The 27,888-nt window shown below is 38.2% G+C and overlaps 1 protein-coding gene across 1 annotated transcript; it reads left to right on the top strand.

Moving 5' to 3' along the window:
* The first annotated feature begins 13 nt into the window (after window positions 1–13).
* LOC117401096 (CD63 antigen) lies at window positions 14–27,428 on the top strand. The gene is made up of 8 exons (XM_059011453.1): window positions 14–155; window positions 3,888–3,974; window positions 17,648–17,836; window positions 18,583–18,657; window positions 19,178–19,273; window positions 21,823–21,957; window positions 25,048–25,131; window positions 25,694–27,428. Exons 2-8 carry the CDS (start codon window positions 3,909–3,911, stop codon window positions 25,757–25,759), a joined length of 711 nt encoding a protein of 236 aa, XP_058867436.1. The 5' UTR covers window positions 14–155; window positions 3,888–3,908; the 3' UTR covers window positions 25,760–27,428.
* Window positions 27,429–27,888: the final 460 nt, after the last annotated feature.

The following is a 27,888-nucleotide window of genomic DNA, read 5'->3' as shown; positions in this document are numbered from 1 at the left end:
GAGAGGACAAACATGAATTGCTGGGTCTCAGGAGGATATGACGTCAGGTAAAGAACTTCCCCTCGTTTACACAAGTAACAGCGGAGAGAGAAAGCAGTGAAGAACAAGAGCTTTTGTGCTTGGGTTTCCAAAGAAAGTCATCGGTAACGAATAAGGTTGGTTTTACTTTTGTATCACTCCTACTACGACTAATAACTGCGTCGATTAATACGGCCCATAAACACGAAGCAAGTGTTTTATGCGCTCTAAACTAGTTTGAGGTTTTAAGAGAGAAAATGGAGTGAGCGATGGAGACGAATATCATCATTTTGTAGAATGACCTCAGTCTGTCTCGAGAGAGGGGCCGTGTCTGTGAAATACAGTAAATTGAATTACGGAGTAAAATGGACTGTTTGTGTTTGTGATTAAAGCGTCGTATCCAGCTTAATACAGACAGTACAAGCAGCAAATTACTTCCGTGAGCTGTGAGGATTGTTTGGTAAGAAAACATAATGCCATGTTTAGTTTTGGCTTGAAGTGTGGTAGTTAGGAAAACAATTCTTAAAGAAACACCCGATATAGCACACACACATTATATATATATATATATATATATATATATATATATATATATATATATATATATATATATGTGTGTGTGTAATCATTTGAGAGTAAATCCTGTGAATACCGTACATACACATACGCACTTAAAAGCCGCCTCTAGAAAATAAAAATTATTGATTCGGTACAGATGTTTTTCAAGTTTAAATAATAAATAGTACTTGGTGACTAGAACCAGCCTTTTTGGCGTTTGTTCCAAAACCCCAGAGAAACGCCAGAGCTGAATAAACAGAAATGTTTATATTGTATTGTCCCTAAATGTAGAAGGGTGTCTGGGTGTTGGAGTTTGTTTTGTACATTTTGTACATCGTAACAATCATCTGCTAGTTCGTCTGCCTTAGCCTGTTGCAGCCATCTTTTAAAAAAACAATATATACAATAAATACTGTAGTAACACCAGTTATTTGATTATAAATCAGATATTCGTTTTTTAGCCATGTTAATTTTTTTTAAAGTGGCCTATTCTGTTAACATATATAAATATCAGACGTGTTTTATAAATATGTAAGGCATACTCATACTTGGTATATATTTACGTATATCATAAAACCCGCACTTTCAGAGCTGTCGTTTACACCTAGATGTGAGTATTGTTTAAGGCAGAACTAGGATATATGTAACCTACGTAAAGGTTGCATGAAACACACCTCACCTGACAGGAAGTATGTTGATAATGGTAAGCTTAGTTTAAACGTGCTTGACATGCGTGATAAAATAGTAAAGCGTGTGTGTTAACAGTGTGCAAGTATAGCTGAACGTAGTGAGGTTCCCTGCATCTAACATGATTTCCACGGCAGTCTTTTTCCACTGTAGAACCCGGACCGTACTCTGGATCAGGTGTAATAAAATTCGGAAGATGCTACCAGTATCTGTTAGCCTATTTTCCTGCACAATCTACATTATTTCTATAACTACCTGTTTCCCCTTCTTTCTTCGGCCACGAAGTTAAACAACGTTCTTTTCGTTCTGGATGTATTTAGTTGAGAACCCCTCTCACCACACCGCTTCCCAGATAAGAGGGCATATAAAAGTACCGATAGTTATAAGCACTTCATCTCAGGATGGGTAAACAACCCGATTGTGTTGCATTTAGACAGGAAGTTCTGTGTTCTCAAGGCCAAGGTAGGGAATGTTCTTGATTAGGAACCTGACTGTCGCTAGCTCAAAGCACCATTTTACCAATAAAAAGATGAACACAGACAGTAAGTACTGTTCCGTTTAGTCGTTTTTCTTTCAGTATTTAAATACAGATTCATATTTGCACAATGCAGCTATTCGGCTGTGAAAAGTCAGCAATTTACAATGATAAACAGACTGATCTTAGGTCTCTTCCACCCAGTTCAGAACACTTACTGTAACAAAACAAGTAATGTCTTTAGCAATTACAATCGCGAAATCTGAAACTACACTATTAAAAACATAGAACAGTATAGCTAATAATTAATGACTGTTCTGATTCAAATTTAAATCCACAGATTTATTATTTATTAGCATCCCACACTTAAAATACATTGCTTTTTTGCTGTAGAAATGTATGTGTATGAAGCATTTCAATACAATTAAAAGGATTACATCTGTCTACGTTATTGTTATTGTTGTTATTAGATCAGTGTTTCTCATTTCCATTCCTGGAGGGTCAAAGCTTTTCTGGTTTTCGCTCCCACTGAGCTCTTAATTACCAATTTGCTTAATTTGACCATTTAACCCTTTTGCCAAGTCTGAAGTTGTGAAGATGTCTCAATCTAGCCAGCACACTATGCTTATTTTTCCCCCTTTTTAAGAACACTTTACTAAATGTTACTAATTGAGAAATTAAACATTTTCAATAGTTTAAAAACAAAACTAATATAAATTATATACAGTACTGTAGTACTACAGTTAAGATGTGTTCATAGAAACTCCTGTTTAGTTTAAGTTGCCTTAAATTACTTGAAGATGCATGCAGTTTTCATTCTCCTTTTAAATGTCATAAACTGCTGTTAATGGTGAAATAATGTTTTATTTAAGGAATATAATCAACCTTTAGTGTAGGCCAAGTAGGACTATTCTGATAAAGTGGCTATGAAACAGCATGTTAAACTTAATAATATTTAAAACGTAAGACCAGAACTACCAATGTATTTCTGTTGCTAACCTTTTATGAAGTGCTCACCACAGACTTGGAGTCCAGTCTTTCTTCAGGGTGCTTTGATCTGTTTGCCTGTTAATTGCTGAAAGCCACTTTGCCCTTCTGTCTGGATCAGCAGGAATCTTGTAGAAGGGTAATGAGCCGTCTTGTCCTCTTCTGTTGGTGCACCCAACAGCACAACATACATCTGCATTGTACCGCCGCGCTTAGTAAACTGTCATTCACAATGCAGTGCCTTTAGGATTCTGTTCACGATGAAGGACTTGTTGATGAAGGCGTGTTACTATTATAATTAATAATAATAATAATAATAATAATAATCGTGTCGATATGCACCCCTTTTCTGACCACAAATATGGCGACGGGAGAAAATGTGATGTCACAGGAAAACCCTCAACTGCCATAAAGTGTATTTTTATTGTTAGATTTAGTTTTTAAATAATATTTATAAAGATGATGGTAAAAAAACAGGATCCAGTCTGTGTGGAATGTCTATTGTACTCAAATAAAAAGGTAGACCAGCAACAGGAATGTTTCAGTTAATATACACACACACACAGAGACAGATACAATCTGGGGAGAAAAAAAAAAAACATTGTTTTTTTTTTGCTAATACAGCCATTTATTATTATTATTATTATTATTATTATTTATTTCTTAGCAGACGCCCTTATCCAGGGCGACTTACAATTGTTACAAGATATCACATTATACATTATTTTACATTATACAGATATCACATTATTTTACATACAATTACCCATTTATACAGTTGGGTTTTTACTGGAGCAATCTAGGTAAAGTACCTTGCTCAAGAGTACAACAGCAGTGTCTCCCACTGGGGATTGAACCCACAACCCTCCGGTCAAGAGTCCAGAGCCCTAACCACTACTCCACACTGCTGCCCATGTTTATAACCTCCTACTGCTGCAAGTAAACACTGGATCACGCCGGTATCATATAAACTTAATGGCAGGCAGGTTTCAAGGGGTGGGGAGAGCTTGAGATGGTCTGTAAACAAGGAAATCAAAAGTCCTAAAACATAAAGCTCTATAGAATACACTTCAGGACTTTAAAATATTTAATTTTGTATGTTTAATGAAAAGCAGGGGCAGGCACTGTCTACATGATCTTCACAAAGTTTCTTGTATTCCAGATATCTGATAATCTACCGAAAATGGCAGTCGAAGGAGGAATGAAGTGTGTCAAATTTCTGCTCTTTATCTTTAACTTCCTATTTTGGGTGAGTGACATTTGTTTAATGCTGGTTAAATGTCTTTATTTTGTGCTTAAATGTACTGTTTTTATTACAAAACCTGATACATTTCAAATGTTTATTATCCAGTGAAACCTCTCTTCAGGCCAGTCAGGGGGGTGGCCTTATTACTGAATTTCTTTTAATAAATGAATACCACAGGAAAATGGTAGCTTTTCAACAGTGCATTGAACAGTTTGACCCTTCGAGATGTTGTATTTTTAGTTCTCTCACATGCAAACTGTTTTAATCTCTCTATCTATCTATCTCTGTCTGTAACGTTTGTTTCTGTAAGCAGTAGTTGTATTTTTTAAACAAGGCTCAACCACCACCAAGTGCACACAGACACTATCTTCTCAGAACGGCTTGCCTAACTTTCCCCTGGAAGTTCATTTGCACAAGTGATAAGAAAATGCAACTACGTTACACCTTCTATTAAGAATATTGGATCCATCTAGCTGCACACCGCTAGAATAAACGGTGCACAAATTAATGACAAAGCAGCTTTTTAAAGGAGTGCTAAGCAATGCTTAAAGTGTATGTGATTTGTAAAGAAAAGTTCATGAGTGTTTTAGAATAGCGGTTATTGGTGAAACTCTTGGAAATCTTTCGCCCTAGATCTTGAGCAGCCTGTCAAATCCAGTTATCACCCACGGGATGAAATCCCATGGCAATGGCTATAAAGCGGAGGCAGCTGCACACCATGACAGTTTTTCCTATTTGTCCAAATGTGATGATTTTGCTGTGCATGTAGCAGAAGCTTCTGATTGCATCTGTGGTTTATTGAAATGAACTGCTTATCCAATTATGATAAAACTTAGCTCAAGTTATTAAGAGTATAACGGGGGTATGTTGAGGTATCCTGTCCATACGTCATGTTATGCAGTTGTGATTAAACTTGACACATTCTTGAACTTTGAGAGTAATGTAATCTGGGGGTCTATGGAGCCAATCTGTCTGTTTGTCAAACTTCTATTTAGTGCAGAGTTTATATCACTGAGGATATTTATATAGGGTGCATTTTATTTTATATAATACCATGCATTTTATTAACTTGGGCCACCAAAAACCTGAATTTGAACAAATTAAAGATGTTTAAGTTGAATATTAAAAAAACAAATGTTTGCAGTACTTTGAAAGTCTTCAAAACTTAGAAAAATTGGATTAAATGGCCAATCTTGCATACATCAATTTAATATTCTAACAAATATTTGCATAAATATTTAATGGGGCATTTCATCGCTTTATTTTGCAGAGAGCTGTGTTTAAGCTTTGACTTGCAAGCTGCTTTTCTCGAGTGCTGTATATCTGGCGGTTGCATTGCTTAATAACTTCCTTGTTCACTATCTGTTGGTGGAAGTCAAAGATCGTTGAAACTGTTTACTAACCCATTTCCCCATCTCTCTGCTTCTGGACTTACCACAGAGCGAAGGCGACCAGAACTGAGCACAGTATTCAAAGTGTGGTCTCACACTTCGTACAGTGAAATAGTGGTGTACATAAGAACGTGAGAAGTTACTAATAAGCCATTCAGCCCTCCAATGCTTCTAGTTCCTAGCAGCTGATTGATCCCAGTGCAGTCTGGAGTTGCTGTCGTGTAAATGTCCTCCCACTCTGTTAACTGGAGCCCAACTCATGCCAGTCTTGCTTCTCTTCACGACAGGCATGTTGCTGCAGTTTCTGCTTAAGATTTAGTTGCTTTGAATTACATTCTAATGACTTGCTTTGATATTTGTAGTAGTTCTAAGTGTCACTGGAAATTGGTAGATATAGCCTATACTGTGGATTTCTGAATTTAAAGGGAGGGTTTGTTGGAAATTCAGTAAAGATTACAGGACATCAGTTATTTTTCAGATACAAAAACAAAGGTTGTTTTATTTTATTTTTTAAATGTGACATTTGTCATATCTGAATTCATATTGAATTAATCTTTATCTTCAGGAGATTGATCACACTGTTACAGTGGTTTATTTTTTCCTTCTTTAACAAATGGCTGTATTTGAATATTTAGACGTGTCTAGCAAAAAATAAATAAATATATATATATATAATATTTTAAACAACATATTAAGTTATCATGTATATTTGTGTGTGGTTGAAATCACTCCCTGACGGATGTTTTTTGCTTAGTAAATGTCGTTCCTACCATACTGTAAGCAAGTACCCACAAGTGTTTATGTGGCTGTCTTACCAAGTTACCATGGTAAGTTTGCACGGGGATCTTGCAGTTTTCCAGTAGTAATCGTGTACATTTACCATGTTTAATGTGCTGTACCATACCTCACTGCTTCAATATGCAGCATTAAGTTTGCAGTGCTTTTTTCTACAGTAAATGTGTAAGAGCTGTACTAACTGCTATTGTGATTAGGGTTCAGCAAGGGTGAGCAGCAGTGTAGATGAAATGTGATTTTATTTCATTTGCACGCATGTTTATTTTAAATCCACGATAACAAGCTAATTTGATTGTCACAGAAGTGTAATTACATATATTATAAATAATTAATACGGTTTCAATATTGATATATAGAAGTCTATTACAACTTTAAAAAAAGAGAGAATTTCCACTCAGCTGTATTGAGAAGGGGTCATTCCTGGTTAATTTTTATAAAGTTAACATTTTACATGAATATAATTGCACATGAAAATAAATGATTAGTCACATGTACAGATTTGTTTATTTTAATGTACAGTTCCTGGTGTTTTGAAATGTGTAACAGGATTGGCTTTGCAGTGACGTCAGACCAGGAAATGCAAGACACAGTACTGGGGTTGACAGGGCTGCTGTGCGTTTGAATAAAGAATACAAACAAAACACTTCTCACCAAAGTAAACGGCACTTTGGCCAAAGCAGATAAACAAACAATGCAGAACAAACCAGTATTGTGCTGGTATAAAACCAGCACAGGTAGCAGTGGTTTTCATGACTCGCGTCTCTCGTTCCACCTCTGAACACACTAACCTCGTTCAGTCAAAGCGGCGGGTTTTTATACATGTGACCAGCGTTCCCTCTAAGCTTTTCAGATTCGGAGAAACCGTGAGAGGGTAAATTATCGGTGAGAAATCTTTAGCCACGCATTAACCCTTTTAATATATTATTTTTGTTGCATTATACAATTCAGAAACAAAATTTCAAAACAGGTATCAGAACAATTTTACAGTTTGCTTTGCATTAACCAAGACGTTTAATGTGGCTCTGATTCTTAATCATCCTCTGATTTATTTATATAAAATAAATCTAGAATTATGAAGGGTGTATTTACCTTTATGAAGCCAGTCTGAGATCTTAGCATAACTGCAGCCTTGTCAGTTGTTATCATAGATATAGACAGCATGCTTAACTGGTGGCTGCATGGAATTGCTTTAGTCTACTGTATAAAACACGGGCGTCTCCACTGCCTTCAATTGGAAACTCTATAGGGCTGCTGATTTTCCATTTTTGGGACTAGCAAATTCAGTTTTTCAAAAATGGCCAATTCTGTTTTTTCTCTCAACTTTTTACAGTTCAGAGAACAAATGTCCAGCACTCTTCTGACAATCATATTTACAGTCTTCCACTGACAATGTAGTTCAGTCTACAAATCTAAGGTGTTTTGAAAATACCTGTTTATCTTATTGCTGGCATTACAATAACAGTACAAAATATGAAAGTTTAGTAACAGTCCAGCAATGGCATGTGAGTAATTCTGTGTACAGTACTCCACACATTAAGTTTAGTGTTTTACTGGCATTACAATAACCAGGATAAAATATGAACACTGATAACGCATAATTTATTATTTGTTTATTTAGCAGACGCCTTTATCCAAGGCCATTTACAGAGATTAGGGTGTGTGAACTATGCATCAGCTGCAGAGTCACTTACAACTACGGAGCACAAGGAGGTTAAGGGACTTGCTCAGGGTCACACAATGAGTCAGTGGCTGAGGTGGGATTTGAACTGGGGAGCTCCTGGTTACAAGCCCTTTTCTTTAACCACTGGACCACACAGCCTCCTAATTAATCCTCCCAATTGTTTCTTTGCTAATTCTGGCTTGTTATTTGCTACATTTAACAAGAGGGGTTTCTCCGGACAGAATGTCTTTCATGAAACCAGCAGTGTGTAGTGTAGTGACCACGTCCTTTACACAGTAAAGTGATCAATTTCCTTCAAGGAATGTATAGCTAGAAAAATAGCTTTGAGCTTGTTTCTTCATCGTCAGATAATATAATGTAATTTAAGAAACGACCATGGTTTAATATGGCTAATTATAGCTTTATTAAATCATTAAGCATGGAAGGAAATAAATCAAATAATAATTAAACATGCAATTAATCTGGCTTGCTTACTTACTTGGGGAAAGCCCCGCCTGGGCGCAGTACAGTACCTTCGTTTCCAGCACAGAAGAATGCAGTGCTGTGCCATTGCTGACGTCTTATTAGCTTTCTTGTTCTCTACGTGTTCACAACTTGCAATATGATATTTTTAATGGTATTGACTCATACATGAGCAATGGAATGACAGCAAAACATACAGATAATCAGATTTTGCATTGCATTTTTTTTCTTTGTTGGTGCAGCTGCCATGTTGAGTTTCAGCAGACGCGTGACTGAAGTCACATGATGAATAAACTCAACTTGCAAAAAGATCTTCAATTACTATATTATACACTTAAATGTGTATTTGACTCAATTATTATTTTGATTATGCTTTTACCAATTTCAAAACACTTGAATATTTCTGAAATGGTAGTTTTTTTTAAAAGGAAAATTAAATATAAACTGAATCCAAATTTGAATCGGCTGCTCTGAGTTCAGCTTATCAGAAAGACATGCAGCTGTTAGAATTTAAGCTGCAGAAACTTCCCAATTAATGTATTTTCTGATTAAATAATGCAGAAAGATTGTGCTTCACTGATTAGTATTCAATTTCACGAGCAGCACTGTTTATAGAGGCAGAGTCTCCACACGGCTGCTTCGCCTGCCCTGTACTTGTTAGATTCTCTTGCGCCCGAGTGAGCTCTGCACGAATGATGTGCAGTTTTGCAAACATGCTTATGTTAATGCTTTGCAAGAATGTGTGTGCTTTAAAGAGCAATTTAAAACCGGTGTCAAAGAAAGTGTAGATTGATTATTGTACTGCAGTATGCTGCTTTAATGAGACTGCTGCTCATTTCTTTGAAGTCTGGTTCATAGCTGGTTAAGTTTAGCTTCATCCAAGCATTCATGCTTTCTTCTGTCAATCTTGAGCACAGGTTTTTTTTTTTCATACGGTTCAAGTGGGAAAACAACTGTTCGCACATAAAGGTTGAGCCAAACATTAAGAGAGCATTGTTCTTGTTCTTTGTTCTTTGCCAGTATCTTCACATCAGTTGTTTTGCTAGTCTGCTATGTTGCCGAGCCAGGGTTTCTAGCATTGCATTTAGGTGCAAAACTTTTCAACCCAAATCTTTGATTCCTTGAAGTTTAACAACATAAGCAGATCAGTTGTGAATGCCACAAGCTGCTGAAGATCCAAATTGTTGCCAAGATGGTGGACTTAAAAAGAACAGTGAGTCGAGCAGTGGTACATCTGTGGGGATGTTAATAGTACAGTGTTACCCAGTGCTACAAACCCCTGCAGTTTACAAGAAATGCATCACGTTACTAGGAAAAGAAAAAATCAACTATCAGGAGTATGTTGGGAAAAATGCTGCAATATGGACAACCGAGGATACAGCAGAGGTAAAGTAATGAGTTTCATGTGAACACTGTAGGGGTTCTGGAACACAGTAGAACGTTGCTTGGAGTCTGGCTGCTGTGTATCCCATTGTGTGTGGTTATGTTAGCAATGCTGAGCGTCCTGGAAAGGGCGATACCTTTCACAGCCACAGAAGATTAAATCGGTGGCACCATTATGTTTTAACAGTTTTATTTGTATGCCCTTGAAATGGTTATTTTGTTAAGTGGTCAGATGTTTATCTACTAGTTTTAATGTATTTTTGAATTGAATAATTGGCAGCAAATCAAAGAGTCACAACAAAGGCCCTGGAAGAATATCTCAGTTGAACATTATCCAGCCTAGGTATTGTACACTGACAAAAACGACATAGGAGTCTATTTCAGTCTGTTTTTAAGAGTTTTTTCACCTTTTAATAAAAACACCTGCGGTTTATGTGCAAAAAATGAACTTGTCTCTTGCACATCCCAAGCAATTCTCCTGCTTTGCACCCATCTTTAACAACTTCAGCATGTTGATTAGAATTCTGAGATGTGATTCATATTGAAAGAGATATTGTTTAAAGATCACATACAAATGCATCACATAAAAGTTCATTTTATGAATATACTTACGGCTTCTGTTTTTCAGTGTTTTATTTTTTTAGCTTATATACTGTATGAGATTGTTGTTCGGTTACTTTCCGGAATTCTTTGGTTTTTTTTTTGTCACAGTATGTATGGTAACTCGACAGTACTTGTGCCACTTTATATTGTGTTCAGTTCTGGTCACCTCGTTACAAAAAGGATATTGCTGCTCTAGAAAGAGTGCAAAGAAGAGCAACCAGAATTATCCCGGGTTTAAAAGGCATGTCGTATGCAGACAGGCTAAAAGAATTGAATCTATTTAGTCTTGAACAAAGAAGACTATGCGGCGATCTGATTCAAACATTCAAAATCCTAAAAGGTATAGACAATGTCGACCCAGGGGACCTGAAACAAGAAACAAGGACCAGGGGTCACAAATGGAGATTAGATAAAGGGGCATTCACAACAGAAAATAGGAGGCACTTTTTTACACAGAGAATTGTGAGGGTCTGGAACCAACTCCCCAATAATGTCCTTGAAGCTGACAACCTGGGATCCTTCAAGAAACTGCTTGATGAGATTCTGCGATCAATAAGCTACTAACAACCAAACAAGCAAGATGGGCTGAATGGCCTCCTCTCGTTTGTAAACTTTCTTATGTTCTTTCCTTTGCTGTCTTCCACAATGAAATCCTTATGGTCATGGGCATATTCTGGGGTTGTTGTGTGTTTAGGCATTTTTTTACATATCGCTACAATTTGCAACTTTGTTTTAAATCCCACGAGCGTATTCTGTAAATCCTGCGTTTCTAATTGTAATCACGGTTTAAAATCTCGCAAGCGTGTCAATCAATGTAGGAATGTGCTTCCACTCAGTAGTTGTGGTGGGTTTAAAGTGAGATACAAGTCAGGAAGGAGGGATATTGCCCAACTGCACTGGGAAAGGTGTCCCCTCTTATTGACCCTCATCATTTGGAGCCACTTTTGTTCTATGATGCAACACTGAAATTGGGAAAAGCAAGAAAACTAACCAACAGTCCTCTTTCACAGAAGCGAATATATTGAATAAACCAAACAACTCTACTGTAAACAACCAAATGTGCCTCAAATCACACACTGGAAAGGTTCAAACAAGTTTACAGCTTTGTGAATATGGCAAACAAAGTGCTGTGCGAGGCGATATCCCATTTCCATATGTGGTGTACCATTCTTTCTACACTGTCACTAATCGTGCAGAGTGATTTGTTTAATGCAGTAATGGGGGTGACTGTTTGTTCTTTGGACAGCATGTGTTCTCTCACAGTGAACTTTTTTATTCAAAGTAACTATATTTGTCCATACATAGTAAACAACCAGCTGAGCCTTAGTTTATCCAGGGAGAGCTAAATACACAAACGCCTAGTGTTTCAACACTGAGTATAACCTGTTGATTATTTTATATATGAAGCACTGGGATTGGCCTGTAAGATTACTATTCATGAAGGTAGTGGCAGCTCACAGAATCGTTCCATAAATCCCACCCATATTGAATTTCCATTAGTTATCGGTCTGGAATGTGCATCTTTAAAGAAACGTGTTTCCATTTTCAAATCTGGTACTATGCAAAGTTCTCAGTTTGTTTGCCTTCCAGGAAGTCTGTTGCTGCTTTACTTAGTTTCTTGGTCATCCCAGCAGTGTCGTCCTTGTCATGTAACTGACTGAAAGCATGTCAGTCAATAGGGGAAGCAGGTGATGGGTTTACCACAGTAATGTTGCAGTTTTGCCACGCTTTACCATGCCTCTCTGGGCTTACAATGCTTTCACTATCCATTATTATAAAGGCTGTTTTTTTCCATGGATTTCACTATTTCTGTAAAATGTACTCATTGCTGTGTAAAATGTTACCTGTGGAAATTCCCATTTCTGACAGAATAGCATAAATATACATAGTTTTTATTCCTTTTAAAATAAATACAGCAAATAAATACAGCAAAAGTCTTCAATGAGAGACACCAGCTGCATCACATCAGAAATGTTTCTGCTAATGATCGCTCTGTCCTGTACAAGGGGACAGTTCACGTGTTTTTACTTTTTATTTATGTTTTTATTTTGTTTGATAATCCAGTGAAAAATAGATGTTCTTTAAAATGTTGACATAAAAATGAAATATTCTACAATGTAGTATTGACTGGTTTTCAGGTCAGCATTTAAATATTTTGGAGCAATTGTTGTATAATAACTAGAGTGGTCAATTTTGAATAAAACAACACTTTTTTCTGCTTTTAGTAAATATTGCTTAGCTGTGAAATATCTTGAAATCCTTATTTTTAGCTGTGAAATAAGCCATTTTTACTGTGGGGGAAAAAATAGCCATACTTATTAGGCCTACACTTTTGCTATGCGTTTCATTGTCCTTTACACACACGTGTCGATCAGATAGGGAGATTGCACTTCAGCTGCCCCGGGGGTGTACAACAAGGCCTTAAGTTTGAAACACACAAAACGTTTTTATTGTGTTTGCGATTTGTATCGTCTTGCTTTCTAAAACCACATTGTAAATGAGGCTTGGCTCTTAAAGTATAAGTCTCAGAGTTCACTAGCTTGGTAACATCTGCTGTATAAAGGCAGGTGAGAAGAGGTGACAGCAGGAACGGAGGCTGCTGCCCATTTTGTCTTCAGTTCTGATGAGAGTGGGCTGCTGCAGTGAGGCGACTTTACACTTGGCTATATTAAACTGGCTAATGGGTGTATAAATGATACTAATTTGTTGTTGATAATACAAATTGATGGGATGAGTTTAATTGGCCTTTGACTGTATACACGCTCTGCCAAAAACAAGCCTGCATTTTAAAGTTTAAACATTGTTCTCAAAAGAGAGATGTGTAGAATAATGACTCCCCATCAGTAACTTTCCATGTGCTTTTCACAATGTCCTTGTAAAAGATTAGTGTTACAGAACACTTTTTTTACACAGAGAATTGTGAGGGTCTGGAACCAACTCCCCAATGTTGTTGAAGCTGACACCCTGGGATCCTTCAAGAAGCTGCTTGATGAGATTCTGGGATCAATAAGCTACTAACAACCAAATGAGCAAGATGGGCCGAATGGCCTCCTCTCGTTTGGAAACTTTCTTATGTTCTTCTTAACACAAAGTGTACAAGAAACACATTGCCCACAGTTTCCCGTGCTGTCCACACCTTGTATTTTTAAACATATTGCTGACTCTTCTGAAATTTTGTTGAGCCTCCATCATAAATAAACCTTTACTCGGGGAACGTTCTTCAAGAAGAGAGAAATGTTTTCTGAGGATCTCTCCGACCACACTCCTTCCTGCAACAATGCTGGTTCTGTTCCCACAATGCACCAATCATTTCATTCCCCAGTATTATTGAACTGGGTACACTGAAATGTTTAGAAGAAAAAGTCTTTCTCTTGGCGTACGTTCCCGAGAAAGTTAGAAGTAACTCCCTTGTTGATTCATCTGTAATGTGTGAATAAAAAAAATGCTGTGAATGTACAACACGGGAGACTGCAAAGGAAAAGTCATGTAAACACTGCAAGGGGTTCTGGAGCACTTTAATGACACGGCAAATGGATTTATAATGTGTAGAGCATGGTCCTGCATTTCAAGAATTCACACACAGACATCAAATAAAGCGTGGCCTTGTAACAACACAAAGGCTAAACCTGAAATATTTCAAATACCAGCAATACCAAGGTTTCATGTTTTAAAAACATTCCTCAATTCCAGAGTTGTTACACATACAGCATAGACATCTTAAGAAGAAACCTTGTATATGTTAAATCACGCTTGAAGTCTGTTGTATTGGGTACCAGTTTACGGATGGAAGCAATGATGCTTTAAATAGAGGTCATTTGTTTAGGATACAATGTGGGATGAATTATTGTCATTATATGTCAAAATCCTGGGAAAACTTGCAAGCTGTTTTATAACCTGTCTGCAGAAGCTGCAAGTAATATCTCACACTACAAGAAAACCATCGCTCCATTAGTACCCTGGTCCATCGACGAGCAACCTCACTAGTCCCAGGACTTGAAGGACTGAGCTGCAGATCGGCTGAAAGAACTGAATCCGTTTAGCCTGTAACAAAGAAGAATGGGGGGGGGGGGGATTGAAGTCTTTAAAATCTAATAGGAGCTGACAAAGTGAACCAATACTTCATGCATAGCACAGAATCCAGGACCAGAGGACCCAGTTTAAGATTAAGCGACTTAAGACAGAGGGTAGGGGTCCCTTCACACAGAGAGCGGTGAGGGGATGGGATGGGTTTCCTAGGCAAAAAACAATATTTGTATTTATTTTTTAAATGTCTGTTGGTTTGGTTAATTTCTACCTTTTGCCACCAAACTGTCCCTGTGGTCAATTGGTAGGCAGTGACATTAATTCTTCACACTTTCAGCAAGGTCATGTTTAATTGCACCTTTTCTGAATATTTGTGTTTCCTTGTGTAAGACAGTGCTTGTGAATGTGGAACAAGTAAACCAGTACAGATTATTGGGGTAACATCTTTACAAATATTGAGTGTGAATACAATCCTCAGTGTTATAGCAAACATGATACAGTTTGAACTGTTGGAGATTGTGTTTGTGGGTAAGGTGGTGGTGCTGCTGCATCACATGATGGTTTTTAGCCGTGACTCATCACATGACTCAATAGCCTGTGGAGGGTGGTGGGAGGGTCATCCTGTTCTCTTTTTTTTCTTTTTTTTTTTTATGTAGCCCTCAGCTACATCAGTCAGTTCTATACTGTACAATGTAAGGTCATAGCCTTTGCTGATCTACTAAGACACTAATGCTGTGTCACATGACACACCAAACAAACTCTAGATGTATCATTTGTAGCAACATCGGAAGCTTACTTGTGAAATGCCACGTGAACTGTAGACCAATTTCCAATAACATGCATCTAAGTATTATAATAGATTTTCCTTGAAAATGTAGTCCATTGTTTCTTGCAAGGCTCGGAAAACTTCATATCCCATCACCACTGTTACCGGTAAGTGCGTGCAATGTGCGCTTTGATCCGTGTTCAGTGCTCCTGGTTTACAAGACAGTTCTAACGATGTTAAGAACAAAACGTATTGTGTAACCAAGTGATTGAGTGAGGTCTGAGGTAGTCAGCTACTCAAACGACTCTAGACCAAAAGTGGCAAAACGTGCTCTAAAAGGCAAGTGATTTATTACCGTATTTTGTGAGCCCCTGAAAAATAAATGTTGAAAAGGAGCAAGCCTAGTCATGATACTGTTTAAAACCCAAGATATGAATTTTAAAACCTTTGAATTTTAATTTGTAAGAAACTTGTAGATATGTACATTTATAAAATTCTATGTGATGTGTAAAAAGTGAACACCACATGTTTCTATAGTTGTAGCAGGTCTTGTGTTGGGTTGACCTTGCCTTTTCAATGCAGAAGAGTCTCTTAATCCTGTCCACAAGAAGAGGCTCATGTAATTTCCCCATAACCCTGACAGCACTAGCAAACTCACTCACTACGATTACCTTTATACCAGGTTACAGTTCAAACGTCTGCATTTGTGTAGCTGAGGAGCATGCAAGAATATATTTCAATCCTGTGAGCGAAGCTTGCTCATGATAGCATTCTGTGACTCAGGGCAGTGTGGCTCAGATGAACTTCAGGAAGGAGAGGCCTATTTATTCATAAAGTCAAAGCACTCTCTCTGCAGTCACCTGAGCTCCCGTCATCTATGCCTGAATCGAGACAGAACAGTGCGCTCCATAGACCAGAGTGAAGCGAGACGGAACAGTGTGCGTTATAGACCAGAGTGAAGTGAGACGGAACAGTGTGCTCTATAGACCAGAGTGAAGTGAGACGGAACAGTGTGCTCTATAGACCAGAGTGAAGTGAGACGGAACAGTGTGCTCTATAGACCAGAGTGAAGCGAGACGGAACAGTGTGCTCTATAGACCAGAGTGAAGCGAGACGGAACAGTGTGCTCTATAGACCAGAGTGAAGTGAGACGGAACAGTGTGCTCTATAGACCAGAGTGAAGCGAGACGGAACAGTGTGCTCTATAGACCAGAGTGAAGTGAGACGGAACAGTGTGCTCTATGCTTTCCTTTTGTCTGTGCCGTTCTTAAAGTAATAGAACTTTTACAAAACTTGAAGGTTAATTTTAAATACAGTAAAATTCACAGACCTTGGAATTTCTTTCAGATTTAATAGGTCAAAATTGCGGGGTAACTTGTTTGATTTAGAAAGGTGTGTTTCCAGCAATTTCCAATAAAAACTCCTAACACAGGTCTCCTAGCACTTACAGTTTTTGATTTAAAGGTCTATTTAAAGGTTGGGGGGAGGGGGGTCCAAAAAATACCAACTTTTGACCCCTTTACCTGTAAATCTTTTTTTTTTTCTATATACACAGTTTGGTGTAACTCAGAGGGGGTAAGGTGTTTTTTGGGGTAATTTGTCATGGAATGACCTACAGTTGTGATCAAACATTTCATTGCTTTTAGTGAGACACTACCCAGGCTATAGGACAGAGAGAACTTGGTGTTGCAGTGGATCAAAAACTGGGGTTCCCAGGAAACTCTGGAACCCATCGTCATCTTCTGCACAGCAAATAAGAGATTAAAAGGCAAACCGAAAGCTTGCTTGTGGAGGGAAGAGTACAAATACAGAGAGGTTATGAGGGTACTGATGACACTTCACACAAAGTGGTTAGGGTATGGAATGGGTTACCTAGTCATGTGAAAGCTGAGTCACTGGGATCCTAACCTGACACACCTGTCGAGGTGAGCAGTCACAGAGCCGGCCTCTATTGTTTATCTAATTGTTCAATATTGACACTGGCGTAGCCTGTGGAAAAAACAAATCCCCTTTTCAGAGTGCTTCTCACGTACAGGATTGGAGAAACCATTTGATTGTAGGTCTGTGGACCCAGAACATGGAGATTCTAATTCAGCCAAGTTATAAACTTTCATAGAAAGAACAAGAAAACATGAAATCATATGTGCTGAAAATTTGTCGAAGTACAAAGCAAAACTTATTGAAGTTAACAATTTCATAAATCTTGTTCCATTTGTTATACAGGTTTCATGTGCAGTTTTGAAAGACTTAAATTCAATGACAAACATTCTGACTAATAGTGTTCAATTACATTGAAGGACTTCCAGTTAAACATTTGTCATTTTCCTAATTTCTAATAAACCCCTTGTAGTAAACATAAATCATTATTTTAAAACCTGATATTGAGAACTACACTGGGTTAACAAAATCCCTCTGCAACCCATACTTTCACATCTTGTTGCACTTTCATGGTCACCTGCTGAGTTACATTTTCCCCACCCCTTTTAATGGTTTCTTCCTATCATTAACCAACCAGCTGCTTCCCCTGTTGACTGACATGCTTTCTAGCTGACCAATCTCTCTCTCTCCCCAGATCTGTGGGATTGCGCTCATCGTGATTGGAATCATAGTCCAGATGACCCTCCACAAGACCCTGCTGATCACCAATGCGTCTGCCTCGGGCACACCCATCGTCATCATCGCAGTGGGCGTGGTCATCTTCTTCATCGCCTTCTTTGGCTGCTGCGGTGCCTGGAAGGAGAGCTACTGCATGATCACAACGGTATGGATAGAACTGACTGAGCACTGCATGATCACATGGTATGGATAGAACTGACTGAGCACTGCATGATCACATGGTATGGATAGAACTGACTGAGCACTGCATGATCACATGGTATGGATAGAACTGACTGAGCACTGCATGATCACATGGTATGGATAGAACTGACTCTCTGCACAAACCAACAAGACGTCTGGTGAACATGCTGGGGATTCCAGAGGGAACATTAGCTCAAGCTTCGTTGTTGTGGGTTTGTTATCAAAACATCTCATAAGTACATTCCTTGTATTATGGCTATTCCACCAATGAGGACGGCCGAGCCCCCCTAAGTGGGTTGTTTACATCTTGAGTGAAATTAACATGCATGCCATGATTGCGTTCTATTATTCTATAATGTGAAAGTCAGAGAATTACTTTCTTAGATCAAGCTCTGCATCAGTTTGGCATTGGACCTGGGAACAGTTTGGTTTACCCAACCGTTAAAGATACGAATACATGGCAGATCTATTCCAAGATGATATCAGATGTAATAAATAAATCACTCTGCAGTTTTGAATTGGTTATCCAACACTAGATCTTATAGCAAGTAAATAACAAATCATATCTATATCTATATATCTATATATATATATATATATATATAATATATATATATATATATATATAATAATTCTGAAGCATATAACTGTGTGTCTGTATTTTGTACCAGTAAAATGACACAGATCTTCTTACAATACTCTCCTCAGTTTGCTGTGCTGTTAACCCTCATCTTCCTGGTGGAGATTGCCGCAGCCATCGCTGGGTATATCTTCAAAGATAAGGTGAGCGTGTGTCTGTTTGGTACCTTTGCATGTCCCGTGTTGTGTGTATCGCAGCCTTCTGTTTTTAAACATGTTAACGACTCATGATTCAATTGGGGGATACATTTCTCAACGATTACTCAGGAGTCTGCACCAGGATACAGATCATTGCTCTTTTAAGGATGGCAGGTATCCAGATCACACTCCCTCCTGTAACAATGCTGATTCCCTCAGCACTCATTTCAATCATCAGCATTCTACACTGCCATCTTCATCAGAAATTCTGTCTCCTGGAGAAATGTGCCCCAGTAAAAGTTGAAGAGTATTCCAAATTTGATTTACCTATGATGTGTGAATAAAAATATAAAAACAATCAAGATTATAGTTCTTAAATTCCTATTTATAAAAATATTTGCAATGCTGCTTGAAACAGAATCTTTAGGCCTAGTGGTAATGCAGGACCAGGAACTGGACACTAGAATCTCTGCCCGATACCACCCCTCTCTCTGGGTTTGTATTGACTCTCTACTCCTCTCCCCAGGTGAAAGACGGCTTTAGCACAGCGTTGGAAGACTCCATGAAGAAGTATAACCAGAGTGCAGATTTTAAGAAAGCTGTGAATACAATCCAGACTGACGTGAGTGTGCCAGTGTTCATGAAGTCTGCAAATCCATTTACTGTTTAGATAACAACCAAATAACTCCAGTAAATTTCACCTAATATGTATCATTTCATAGGTCTTATTTTACTATATGGAAAAGCCCACACATTATGGTAAAAGTGAATTTGATTTCTGTTTTATTTGAAGCTGTTAGAAGAATATTTATCGAACACTCCTTGCAGATACTTCAAAGCAACACACCAACCTCATAAGGTCGCTCAAAGGACCTATATGACATTGATATGAAAACTCATTTAAATACATCAAATGTGTGCTGTTAATGGGAAGTACATATTACATTTACTGGAATTATTTTGTTCGCTCTATGTACTTTTAAAGCAGTTATTGCAAACAAAATAATGTGTGTGTTTTAATTTAAGAATAACATTTGGAAAGGCATCTATCTGTCTATTTTCTCATGTTACTGATAGCTCTAACCTTGGTGGTGGGTTTTGTTTTTTGAATGCTATGTCTGTTATCAACCTGATCAAAACATCTGAAACTCTTCATTTATTGAAGCATTACCTACTTCTGTTGATATGGCTGAATGTCAAGTTGATTGTCATGTACATCCTTGAACTCCATCTCCACTTTAAAAACCAGTTTGACTCGGTTCAGGATAATAGCCACAGCTTTTGACAAAGGGCATCTTATACGTCATCAGGTCATGCGACACGCTACCTCATTAACTAATAATTAGATTCATTTGACTTTTTAAATAGTGTAGTTTATAAAAAGTTGGAGAATTTAAGTTATTTGTACAATTGTATAACTAAATTGAAATCTCCATCTGTTTTAAAATAATTAATGCTCAGATTAGGCAAATTATTAGTTCAATTAAGGGTTCAATTATGTAATTGAGCGCTTGTTTGGAACAAAAACCAGCAGGGCAGTGGTCCCCCAGGACCAGGATTAAGAACCACTACTTGAAACATTACCTACTGCCTTGGTTTGAAACGGCCCACAACACCACCTAGCTGTAGATCTGACAGTTGCAGTTAACCCTTTGCAGTCCATTTATTAAGTGCGTGTCAGACGCGTCAGGTCCAATTTATTTTCACACACGGTTAATTTTAGATGCGCTGTTTAAAATTATTTTTTTTCACAGTCAAACGGGTTTAAAAGGCCCTGCATATCAACAAAGCACTCACTAGGCATCTCCAGCCCCGCCCCACCCTTTCGTTCGTTATAGCTTTCACCTATGCTAAGAAATAAATTAATAATAATAATAATAATAATAGTCGTACATACCGATCAATCATCTCCTGATCACTCGTTTTATCACCAAACTCCTCAATAATGCGATCCAAGTCATTATTGTATTACTATAACATCTGAAAAAAGCTCTGCAAATGTCCGTGATATTCTCTGAGCGCTGATGCAGTAGCAGCCAGCTTGTTTCCTTATGGCCGCCGTTATCTGATGCCAGGGCCAAGTATGACTATTCATGAGATACGCCCTTTTTTTTTTTCGGCTTGTCTCGGCTCCTGTTGCTCCCACTCGGCCATTGAATGGTTTTCTCTGCTTTTTCCGGAGAAAAAACGACTAGAAACCCGTTTTTTGCGTTTTTTTGATGATGTCGGACAGGGTCCAACATTGGACCGGATAGGAATAATTGCAGTGTCGGACCAGGTCCGACATAGGACCGCAAAGGGTTAAACGTATCAGTTAAAGATTTTTGCAGTTGCCCAAGTTCTGTATTTTTTTTAATAAGCTTTGAGTTTAGAAGCTGTGCTTCAGGTCTAGTTGTGAGCCATAGACAAGAGGAATTCAATATGAAGAGAAAAATAATTACAAAATAACAACAAAACAGTTATTAGATGTGACTTCCATGCAATCCTATGAAAGTATTGACATTCATTGGAATTCGCTGCCATTCTTTGTGTTGCCGATTTTGTATCTAGTTTAGACAATTATTTCGAGAGTTCAGCAGTAGTTTGCTGTACTGTACTCGCAAAAACATACATATAACAAACAATCTTGTTTTACAAAAAAATGGTCCAAACTCAACCGGGTGTTAATTGCTTTGTGAGTATCCAATGTGTTTAAAAAGCCTAATGACCTTCATTCTGGGTTTTATGAATACTCTGTACTCCAACACAAGCACATAACATTTCCTTGTGTATCTAATATTCTATTTCTACCTTTAATAGAAGTGTATTATGTACTATAGTAAATGTGAAATAATGTTTAATACCCAATTGAAAGGTATTGGATTTTTAATATTCATTAATATACCAGTATATTTTTTTCTGAAAGGCCTGGCCATTGTTTTGAACAGTGCTGTTTAGTTTACTGCAGGTGGTTACGTGTCTACAACAATGTAAACGTGGCAACCTTAGTCAAACGCCTGAAAACCACACTTGAAAAGTGATGATGATGCTGCTGCATTTGGTCCATTTCACTACTGTAGGTGAATGTGATGGTTTAATAAATGACCTGTTTAAATATCTCGGCTAGCTAGCTGTGAAGCTGTTGGCGAGTTTAGGAACACTATCTGACTGTCATGCCTGCTCTCTCCTTAGTTCCATTGCTGCGGTTCCCATAACTACACTGACTGGTTCATCTACCGACCCAATTTGACTGTCCCGGACTCCTGCTGCAAGACTCCCACCCTCAACTGTGGGAACAACGTCACCAGCAGTAATATCAACCAACCGGTATGGACACGCACACACACACGCACACGCGCACACACAGCCACTTATTCAATACAGTGCACTATACTTAAAGTACACGGTGCTAACACAACAATTCCAGTAAGTCTTACCTAACGTGTATTGCTATAATTTCATTGGGCTCAGAAAATCCATTTAAAAGTAAAATATGAATTCTGGGAACTGCACTACAGAGAAATAATATATCATTATTTTCTTAAAGTACACGATGAAACTAGTAAGTTACTCAATTTTTAATGTTACTCCCATAAAGAAAACAATTAGTCATGCTTGTGTCCACGGTAGCTACGCTTTGTCGTGTTAAATTAAACTCTTCATGAGTCCAGTTGGTTATTGATTCAGAAGTTGATTGACCATTCTTCAAGAGAAAAACGTGCCACTTTCAGTAATTAATTATATGATAGTCTAGCTGGAACTTTCTACGACTGTCACTTATTTCACTTCTCCAACTGAATGTTGATGCAAAACACACACCCTGGTCTCCCTTTCTCTTCTTAATTAATAAACTAATGTTGCATTTTTAAACAGGTTTATGCTGATTCATAACATAAGAGTGTTCATTTAAGTATTTGTCCTGCTGGCTGGCAAATCTGTTTTAAAAAGAATTCTTCTGCGAGTGTGCGGTGACGATGGAGATTAAAATGGCCAAGTCATGAAAATGGTCAGCCCCTAATTGTGCATGGCTTGACCAAGACCCTTTTGTATCATTTTTTTATAGCAGTTTTTGTTGTTGTTTTTATTTTATCACCTTGACTGAGTGATACATGCAGAGGATACAAAGATTTCAGTATTTTCAGCTTCTTTGTTTAGGGTGAATTGGTTATATTGTATCAGTTATTTAAGGCTTATTTTGCTTTAAATTCAGCTACCGATATCTATGCATTTTAGAAGGATTTATTCATTAGAACTCAAATTGGCTCTATTTTTTTGTAATGTTTACACCTGGCTGCGCATAGGAGTACCTGCACTTTTTTGTTGAATTTCACTCCTGATGGTAATTTTATTTAAAGCTATTGAGAAGAATATTTATCCAATGCTACACTTCCGGTCAGCTTCCTGAGGTCACCATTACAAACTTGTCAGTCATAAGAAAAGCAGTGATTGGTGCTCAAGAGCCCCTGCATCTAGTGCATCAAAGTTTCTTTGAAAGAAAATAAATGGCAAACATTTTGAATGTTCCTTTCCTCTGTTATTTTGAAATACCACTGCTCTAGATTGTTGGTACAGCTTACTAGCAGTTACAGCATTGTATTGAGGGCTGGTGTGGAATTGAAACCCATTCACGGCTCGCAGGAACACTAACCTGCTCACTAACCCATAGAAAGTATACATCCCATTGAACTTTTTTTCACATTTTGTTGTCAGTGCTTCAGAGTTTCATGGATTTAATTGAAGATTTTTTTCCACTTATCTACACACCATACTCCTACACTGTTAAGGGGGAAAAAAGTTTTTATTGAGAAAAATATATATATATATTTTAAAAATACAAAACTAAAATAATTGGATAAGTCTCCACCTCCCTGAGTTAATACTTGGTGGAAGCACCTTTGGCAGCAGTTACAGCTGTGAGTCTGTTGGGATAGGTCTCTACCAACTTTGCACACCTAGATTTGGCAATATTTGCCAATATTTGACTGTTCAAGCTCTGTCAAGTTCCTTGGGGAGGGTTGATGGACAGCAAAGTCATGCCACAAATTTTCAATTGGATTTAGGTTGGGGCTCTGTCTGGGCCACTCAAGGACATTTGCCTTTTTGTTCCTTAGCCACTCCAGTGTAGCTTTGACTGTGTGCTTTGGGTCGTCATGCTGAAAGGTGAACTTCCGTCCCAGTTTTTCAGCTTTCTTGCAGAGGGCAGCAGGTTTTCCTCAAGGACTCTGTGCTTTTGCTCCATTCATTTTCCCTTCTATCCTGACAAGTGCCTCAGCCCCTGCCGATGAGAAACATCCCAATAACATGATGCTGCCACCACCATGCTTCACAGTAGGGATGGTGTTCTTTGGGTGATGCGCTGTGTTCGGTTTGCACCAAACATAACACTTTGCATTTAGGCCAAAAAGTTCCATTTTAGTTTCGTCAGACCACAAAACTATTTGCCACATGGCTACAGAATCTCCTGAGTGTTATTTTGCATTCAAACGGGATTCAAGGTGGGCTATCTTGAGTAATGGCTTCTTTCTTGCCACCCTACCATACAGGCCAGATTTGTGGAGTGCTTGGGATATTGTTGTCACATGCACACTTTGACCAGTCTTGGCAATAAAAGCATGTAGCGCTTGCAAAGTTGCCATTGGCCTCTTGGTAGCCTCTCTGATCAGTCTCCTTCTTGCTTGGTCATCCAGTTTGGAAGGACGGCCTGATCTAGGCAGGGTCTTGGTGGTGCCATACACCTTCCACTTCTTAATAATCGTCTTGACCATGCTCCAAGGGATATTCAAGGCCTTTGATATTTTTTTTTATACCCATCCCCTGATCTGTGCCTTTCAACAACTTTGTTCCGGAGTTCTTTTGAAAGCGCCTTGGTGCTCATGGTTGAGTCTTTGCTTTGAAATGCACTACCCAGCAGAGGGAACCTACAGGAACTGCTGAATTTATCCTGAAATCATGTGAATCACTAAAGTTTAACACAGGTGGAGGCCACTTAACTTGGTGTGTGATTTTGAAGGTGATTGGTTACACCTGAGCTAATTTAGGATTGCTATGGACACTTATCCAACCAAGCTATTTTTAGATTTTTATTTTTATTTAATTTTCTACAAATTTCTAGAATATTCTTTTCACTTGGAAGTTGTGGGGTAGGATATGGGGGGGGGCTATTTTAATGCATTAATTCCAGGCTATAAGGCAAAATATAGTTTGCTCCCCCCCCTCCCCTATATTCAGTATGAGCGGTGTGCCTGAACAGATGGGTAGAGAGGCTTGTCAAAAATATGAATGATTGAGTGGATAAATAAATAAAACATAACAATAATAAAGTACATTCCTGACTGGGGAGCAGAATTCAGTTTGAACAAATCCGAATGAGAAATAAATGCAGTGAAATTGTGTGTCTAACACGTTCTTCCCTCCCAGGGCTGTGCGGTGACCATTGATACCTGGATCCAGAAGAATCTTCTCATTGTGGTGGGAGTGGCGCTGGGAATTGCCTTCTTCCAGGTACCTGTATTTGTGTGTGTGGAGATGTTGCTGAAACAAGCTGTTACTTCACCTCCCTCTGCTATACTGTGGAGATGCTACTGAAACAAGCTGTTACTTTACCTCCCTCTGCTATACTGTGGAGATGCTACTGAAACAAGCTGTTACTTTTCCTCCCCCTGCTATAATGTTGAGATGCTACTGAAACAAGCTGTTACTTTACCTCCCCCTGCTATAATGTTGAGATGCTACTGGAACAAGCTGTTACTTTACCTCCCCCTGCTATAATGTTGAGATGCCACATCACCTTCTCCTGCTGTAATGTCTGCCAGCGAGTCCTTCAGAAAGATGTGTGTGGGGTGCAGCAGTTCCTCTTGTAAAAGCTCTTGAGCAGGGCGAGTCATGCAAGCTGGTTTGCGTTGATTTAAAGTGCTTGGGAATAGGCTAGGGAAAGATCACAAGGTCCTCCTAACTGGTAAGAATTTGAATAGCATTTCAGATTGGCTATAAAATAGGTAACATTGATCAGTAAATAACAAAGTGTGTTTGAAAGAGCTAATGATTGTTCTCTCTCTCTTTTCAGCTCCTGGGCATCGTGTTTGCCTGTGTGCTGATGAAAGCTATCCGCAGCGGTTATGAAGTGATGTAACCGCACGCAAACCCACTGCCACAAACCTCCAACAAAATGATTCCTCCACTTTATTTTTTAGCTTCAAAACTCTGAATGACTGCAAGTGGCACCCCATTTCTATTTTGGGGGATTGCGCTAATTTCTGTGCTTTACACACATATATATTTGTTGTAAGAATGTAGGAAAAAAATGAAAGCTTTCACAAAATCCAGGTGAGAGTCATTTTCACTCTTGTTTGATTGTTTCAAAATCTAAATCCCGATTTCTACACTTCCTATTAAAATAGTTTAAAAACACACAACTACACTTGCACGCTGACGCACACACACTGTAGTTGAGTAGTTAGTGCCTAGTTTTAAACACTGAGGCGCACACACACTGTAGTTTTGCAGTGTCTAGTGAAATGGCTTGAATTTTCAAATGTTTATACAATAAATCCTTAAATGTAATTTAAAAGTGATAATAGGGTTGAAGAGTGGAAAGTTAAAGTGTAAATACAATAACCTATAAACAATGTTATACATTTGATGGGTACAAATGTATATTCTTAGGAGCCCTAACCAAGGCCACAAAATTTAGATTTGTACAAATGTGAAACTTTAATAAAATCACTTTTTAGATCATTGTATTGTGCCAAAACAGTTTAAATGAACAGCAAACTTTTTGCCAAGTGGAGTTAATCTCCCCATGCCAACATCCTTGGGTATTTCCTCAGTCAGATGAGAGTGCAAAGTGGCAAATGGCAGGCATCCTGTTTTCAATGAAGCAGCCTGCCTGTCGCTATACAATTCTAACATGCATTAGAAGTCCCGTCCCCATTGAAACCTATTAGCAGCAGCTCCACTTCTAATATCACGGAGAGCAGATCTCACTCTCAATGTCAGTGGCAAAGCATTGGAAACGTTTAAACCACATCAAGTTCTATAGAACAGGTTAAGGAAATTATCAGGGTTTCATCTGTGTTTATTTAGATTAAGGACTTCTAATGTGGCCTTCGATGGCTACCTCTAATCAAGTTGAGAGTATACATTCTCTTTCTCTGAAAGCAGAGTGCATGAGAAATACTCTCCACGTGATTCAAGGAAGCCCCCGAACACTTCTATACAGTGCACCAGGACCTGCTTGGGATCAGGCCTGTGCATGACTGGAGAACGCGTCTCCCAACAGCAGCAGCCGATTCATATGAGAAGCTGGTACAACATTACCTTTCAATAGAATAACGCATGAAATGGAGTTGGTGCAGAGATCAAATATTCATCCTGATATCAACTGGATTTTGTGAAAGCAATTTGTTTTTGTTTTTAATTCTCTTATTATTTTAGTGAAATCTATAGTGTCTGTATCTGCGTTTTGGAGGACAGAACTACTATGAGTCTGTAGTGGTGTCTTTCTATATTTTCATAAAAAAAAAAAAACGAATTGTGACAAGTAAGGCTGGTTGACTTTGTCAGAAGTGTAGAAACTGCCGAAGGTGGTCAGCCTTCCTCCCTCGTGCCAGCAGAACCCAGGGCTTGATCCCACATGGTGAGGTAGTGCCAATTAGGGTGGTACTTTAATGCCTGCCAACGCAGCAAGGCAATGTTCCTGATGATTTTTTTTCTATTTTGCCAAGTAACTTTCTATAAAGCAACAAAACAAAAACATCCTTTTATTGTTTTCATGAATAAAATATAAATTTTTTAACTTACATTGAGTGGACATGTTTTGTGTGGAATGCATTTGAAAGTGTGTGTGTTTGTGTGTGGTATGTATACGTTGTCAGGCCACAATGATTTTATATAGTGGAGGCATGGGCATGTAAGTAAGGGATAAACAACGATATTTCAAATTGGTAAATAGTTAATTGATTCGGCATGATAAACTGTGTACTTACCTTTTCAACAATTGTTTATGCTGCTTAAAACGTTTCTTCCTAACTTGGTACTTCTTTGATAATGAGATTCGATTTGATTGTTGACTTGGTTTTTGCTCTTTTTGTTACGCTTGGTTCAAACAGTTAATGTTTGTCTCATTGTGGGAATGTTGTGTTGAGTTCCTCTGAGTGGACTGTAAGCTTGTTTGGACAAGGGTGAAATGCAGAAGCAATATGAAATCTGAAATGCTACACTGAATTCACAAGCCCTTTTCTAAGTGTGTAATACTATCAT

Source organism: Acipenser ruthenus, chromosome 42, assembly GCF_902713425.1.
Source record: "Acipenser ruthenus chromosome 42, fAciRut3.2 maternal haplotype, whole genome shotgun sequence".
Lineage (NCBI taxonomy): Eukaryota > Metazoa > Chordata > Actinopteri > Acipenseriformes > Acipenseridae > Acipenser > Acipenser ruthenus.
This window is presented reverse-complemented; position numbering and strand designations above follow the sequence as displayed.

What these genes read in the sequence shown, in the direction of transcription:
- LOC117401096 (XM_059011453.1), top strand. Translation starts at nt 3,909, where the DNA reads ATGGCAGTCGAAGGAGGAATGAAGTGTGTCAAATTTCTGCTCTTTATC. An exon ending in GCAGTAATATCAACCAACCG is followed by an intron (nt 21,958 to 25,047) that starts GTATGGACACGC and finishes CTTCCCTCCCAG; the next exon opens with GGCTGTGCGGTGACCATTGA. An exon ending in TGGGAATTGCCTTCTTCCAG is followed by an intron (nt 25,132 to 25,693) that starts GTACCTGTATTT and finishes CTCTCTTTTCAG; the next exon opens with CTCCTGGGCATCGTGTTTGC.